The sequence below is a fragment of the Sinocyclocheilus anshuiensis genome, unplaced genomic scaffold (genome assembly GCF_001515605.1).
Source record: "Sinocyclocheilus anshuiensis isolate Anshui unplaced genomic scaffold, SAMN03320099.WGS_v1.1 scaffold183, whole genome shotgun sequence".
In the NCBI taxonomy this organism is placed as follows: Eukaryota; Metazoa; Chordata; class Actinopteri; order Cypriniformes; family Cyprinidae; genus Sinocyclocheilus; species Sinocyclocheilus anshuiensis.
The window spans coordinates 25869-30934 of record NW_015548309.1 but is presented as its reverse complement, the minus strand read 5'-3'; the positions used below and the strand labels follow the sequence as shown (position 1 = coordinate 30934).

Genomic DNA, 5066 nt, shown 5'->3' with positions numbered 1-5066 from the left:
AGAATATTTAGCGTGAGCAGCAGCTGTTGACACAGAATTTAAGACATAAGTAGTCAAATCAGGATATCACTGAGCCACTGGGCGACCGAATGTGCGGCCATGTTGGGTGTACCAGTCTGCGTTTAGTTGAATGGGCGAATCGAATATGTTGCATTCACAAAAATGGCGTTTTTTTTGTTATTAGTAATGCCTTGCGACCATCCGTACGTCATTATTGTGCGTCTTGACTCTTTACACGATAAACATTCGTTTTGTCCACATACTAGTGTTAGCAGCTGTTAAGCTAACGTGAGGCATGGCACCTTTAAAACAAAATGCAAAAAGTAAAGGTCCAATTAGAGGAAAATGTTTTAATAACAAATTCGCACATGGTGGTTTATCACACCACGCCAAAAGGAAAAGAAAATGGGTTCCGGAGAACAAAGTTTTTGATGGTAGTTTAAAAGAGGGTGAGTAAATGTGTATTCAAGGTAGAAAATTCACTCTGAATAAACTAATTTGTCATAAGGGTCAATTAAAGACGTCTGAAATGAGAAAAAAATCTAGTGTAAAACGCAGGTGCCTAGTTCTTAGATATGCATTCTTTGCATTAATGTTGGTTACATATATTTTTGAAAGTGTTTATACCATTTCCTTAAAGTATAATCCAAGGCTTCTTTTGCATACATTGCTTTCAACCAGTATATACAATAAATAGTTCATAAGTGTGCATAAAAAGGACTAAACTTGGAATGTATTTTGTTTGAATCTCATCTCTCTCTCATTCTTTCTCAGGTCAGGGGTTTGCTTTGAAAAGGAAGGAGAAAATAAAACATGAATACAACAAACTTCTTCGAATAGAGAGGAAAAAAATGCAACCATCAAAAATCCAGTTAGAGGAGGAATATCCCGAGCATCTGAGACATCTATACCTGGCGGAAAGAGAACGACTAGATGAAGAAGAACAAGAAAAAAAGAAGAAAAGATCTAAAGGGAGAGGAGTAGATGAAGAAACAGAGGCAGACGATGAACTAAAAACAGTGCTGGATTCTCCTTTCACTGAGAAACACATCTCAAACACGACGACTGACAATACTACTGCCTCTGATTCAGCTAATGAACCAGCAGAGTCAGACAGGTACAGTAACAGCTAGTATGTATCAGTTTATGTATGCGTGTGCGTGTTTCCTACACAGACATGCATAATATAACATGCATCAATCATTTGCCAAAGAATGTACTGAAGGTAATGAAAATGTGTATGTTTACATGACATAACGAGTCTTCCTTAATGACATCACAAAGGAGATTCATTAGGAAATGGAAAACTGTAGAACAATTCCATCAAACTGATACATTTGCCAGTTTCTATTTCCTCACCTCTCTTTTTCGTGCCCGTTCCTCCTTTATCCTTTCATATTCTTGCTTTGTCTTCTGATACGATGACATTTTCTGCTTCTGCTTTCTTTGGATGAATGGAGTCTTGTGGGAGCTGATGACACAAATCAGGAATCAGGAATGTGGCTTTGTATATTTGTGTGTGTGTGTGTGTGTGTGTGTATATATATATACACACACACACACACACACACACAAATATACAAAGCCACATTCCTGATTCCTGATTTGTGTCATCAGCTCCCACAAGACTCCATTCATCCAAAGAAAGCAGAAGCAGAAAATGTCATCGTATAAGAAGACAAAGCAAGAATATGAAAGGATAAAGGAGGAACGTGCACGAAAAAGTGAGGTGAGGAAATAAAACCTAGCAAATGTATCAGTATGATGGAATTGTTGTACAGTTTTCCATTCCCTAATGAATCTCCTGTCATTAAGGACCCATTATGTCATGTAAACATACATATTTTAATCATCCTTTGCATTCTTTGGGAAACGATTGATGCATGTTTTATTATGCGTGTCTGTGTAGGAATTCTTGAAAGACAAAGCTCAGCGAGAGGAGGCTCTGAAGAAATACAAGGAGAAGAAAACGGCAACATATCAGTTGTTGAAAAGAAAAACCAAAAAGGGTCAGCCCAACCTTAACCTGCATATGGAGCTATTGCTGCAAAAGATTCAAGCTCAACGCAAATAATTCAGTATCATCCATAAAATTAGACTGTAAAGTTAAAATGGACCATTACACAAACTGTGCAGTTTGGGTGAGGTGTTTTTGTTTGTTTTTGTTAACTCAAGGATGTGTATACCTTTGTCTTTCCCTGTAATATTTCTAGTAAATAAAATATTACATTATACTCTTCTTTAAGTTAATTCAAGCTAACAGTAATGAACTGATGCTATGACAGTAAGCTTATGGAAAAACATGAAGCTTTATAATATATATTATGTGGTAAATCTATTTTTATCATTATATTTAGGTAAATAATGCTGTCAGCAGCCTAAAAGTACATACTTAAACATTTATAGCATAACTTTCTTCTTTTCTCTAACCGCTCATTTAAAAGTAATTTTGTGACATGATGTTGGAATGATATCTTTTGTTTATTAGGTGAAAAGCATTGATATCAAAATAGAAATAAAAGAACAAATGCTAAAATACAAATTTGTTGATACTGAATTTTGCAAAGCATGTAACTTTTCATACAAAAATATTTAAAATAACATAAAAACATAAGGCATTGATGCATTAGTAGCAATATGAGAAGCTCCCAGGAGCTCCAGTAACTAATATGATTTCATGAACAGAGGCAGAGAGTGTAGCCATTGAGTCATATGACCCCTCCCTCTTTATTTGACTCCTCCTCCACATCGTCATAGTCTGTTTTTTGAAAAAAAGCAAATTCACCCGCTCTTTTAAAAGTAATTTTGTGACATGATGTTGGAATGATATCTTTTGTTTATTAGGTGAAAAGCATTGATATCAAAATAGAAATAAAAGAACAAATGCTAAAATACAAATTTGTTGATACTGAATTTTGCAAAGCATGTAACTTTTCATACAAAAATATTTAAAATAACATAAAAACATAAGGCATTGATGCATTAGTAGCAATATGAGAAGCTCCCAGCAGCTCCAGTAACTAATATGATTTCATGAACAGAGGCAGAGAGTGTAGCCATTGAGTCATATGACCCCTCCCTCTTTATTTGACTCCTCCTCCACATCGTCATAGTCTGTTTTTTGAAAAAAAGCAAATTCACATGTTCTTTATAAATGCATCACAATTTAATTTAAATAGAGTTTAAGTGAGCGACATGATTGAAAGTAGATTATGTAAAAAGGTGACAATAACTTACCAAACAGGTTTCTCTCATCTTCATTGCTGTTCTTCACATCATCATACTCCTGCTGATCTCCCTCTGATACACATGTGAAATAAAACCTCACATTGTAATGTGTAACACAGCTCGTGTCATTGATCTCTTACTCCTCATGACTGTCAGAGACTATTAGATTAAACCTGATAAAGCCATGTTGATTCATTAATGGTATTGTGAAATAAAACCTCACATTGTAATGTGTAACACAGCTCGTGTCTTTGATCTCTTACTCCTCATGACTGTCAGAGACTATTAGATTAAACCTGATAAAGCCATGTTGATTCATTAATGGTATTATTTTATTATATAAAACATATATAAGAGTGATATTAAATTGCAGTTCTGTGTGACTCACTCGTTACACCTTGAAAGTGCTGTCCAATAATGATGACATCATCATAATCTAGTGTGTCCACTACACATACATGAAGATATAAACAACAAATGTCACATCATCATATCAGTACTGAGCATCATTGTAAAGGTATTATGTTAAACATACTCAAAAAAAGGTAAAACACCTTTTTTAATATCAGAGTTCTGTTCGCTCGTCGTGACATCGTCATAGCTCTCATGTCTGTCTTCTACAAATTAAACATTACACCCATATACATAAAGAGAGAGAGAAAAAGATGTTATATCAGGGGTGTCCAAACCTGGACAAGGGCCACTGTCCTGCAGAGTTTAGCTGAACCAAAGTAATCAAGGTCTTCAGACTCACTAAGTGCTTCTCAAATGGAAGGACACAAGTGCAGGAAATCACAAAGTCACTTGTTATTTAAAAAAATAAAATAAATAAGGCCAGACAACAGCCTAGAATGCTGAATTATTTAAATACCTTAAACACAAATTAAATAAGTTGGTATAACAATTAAATAATGTAGGCTTTTTAGTATTTTGAAATGTTTAGATTTAATTTAATAAATGCATCGTTTAAGTTTTATCCAACACAGACTGGTTACTGCTTTAGTTTTGACTTAATGCACATCTGTATTTTGACATCGGCTCATCAGAAGATTCATTCCGTTGCCACTGTCAACCATAGCATTGACTCGTGGCATGATTTAACGGTTTCACTCGCGTACATTTTACACTCACGGTTGTCATTCCTGAAATGGTATACGTGGATGTTTGGTCCTCTTAGACAAATAAAACTTTTCTCCAAATTGTGAATGGATTATGTACAGTCATGGCCAAAAGTTTTGGCAGTGACATACATTTTGTGTTTTGCAAAGTTTGCTGCTTCAGTATTTGTAGATTATTTTTCCACATATTTCTATGGTATACTGAAAAACAATGATAAGCATATCAAAAGTTTTAAAGGCTTTTATTGGCAAAAAATATGTAATGAGTCAATATTTACAGTGTTGACCCTTGTTCTTCATAACCTCTGCGATTCACTCTGGCATGCTGGATATTAGCTTCTGGGCCAAATCCTGACTGATGACGATCCATTCTTGCCTTATTAGTTCTCGGAGTTGATCACAATTTGTGGGCTTCTGCTTGTCCACTCGTCTTTTGAGGACTGACCACAGGTTCTCTATGGGATTGAGCTCCAGGGAGTTGCCTGGCCACGGATCCAAAATTCCAATGCTCTTCGAGCCACTTCTTTATCACTCTTGCTTTGTGACATGGTGCTCCATCATGCTGGAAAATACACGGATCATCACCAAATTGCTCATGGATCATTGGAAGAAGTCGCTCTTGCAGGACGTTTTGATACCATTCTTTATTCATGGCAGTGTTTTTGGGCAGAATTATGAGAGAGCCCACTCCCTTGGTTGAAAAGCAACCCCACACATGGA

The 5066-nt window shown here is 35.7% G+C and overlaps 3 protein-coding genes across 3 annotated transcripts in view; 1 reads left to right on the top strand and 2 right to left on the bottom strand.

Annotated features, from left to right (window-relative positions):
* Positions 1–101, bottom strand: part of mettl25 (methyltransferase like 25) — a 10287-nt gene extending 10186 nt beyond the window's left edge. The window contains exon 1 of the mRNA XM_016443972.1: positions 71–101. Within this exon, the coding sequence (XP_016299458.1) occupies positions 71–101 (31 nt within the window). The remainder of the gene's footprint in view (positions 1–70) is intronic.
* Positions 102–177: 76 nt separating this feature from the next.
* ccdc59 (coiled-coil domain containing 59) lies at positions 178–2766 on the top strand. The gene is made up of 4 exons (XM_016444034.1): positions 178–449; positions 775–1117; positions 1618–1729; positions 1910–2766. The coding sequence occupies exons 1-4, from the start codon at positions 296–298 to the stop codon at positions 2072–2074; spliced, it is 774 nt and encodes a 257-aa protein (XP_016299520.1). The 5' UTR covers positions 178–295; the 3' UTR covers positions 2075–2766.
* Positions 2767–3590: 824 nt separating this feature from the next.
* LOC107656205 (scavenger receptor cysteine-rich type 1 protein M130-like) overlaps positions 3591–5066 on the bottom strand; it is an 11192-nt gene continuing 9716 nt past the window's right edge. The window contains 3 exon segments of the mRNA XM_016443970.1: positions 3591–3676; positions 3783–3845; positions 3918–3936. Of these exon segments, the coding sequence (XP_016299456.1) occupies positions 3591–3676; positions 3783–3845; positions 3918–3936 (168 nt within the window).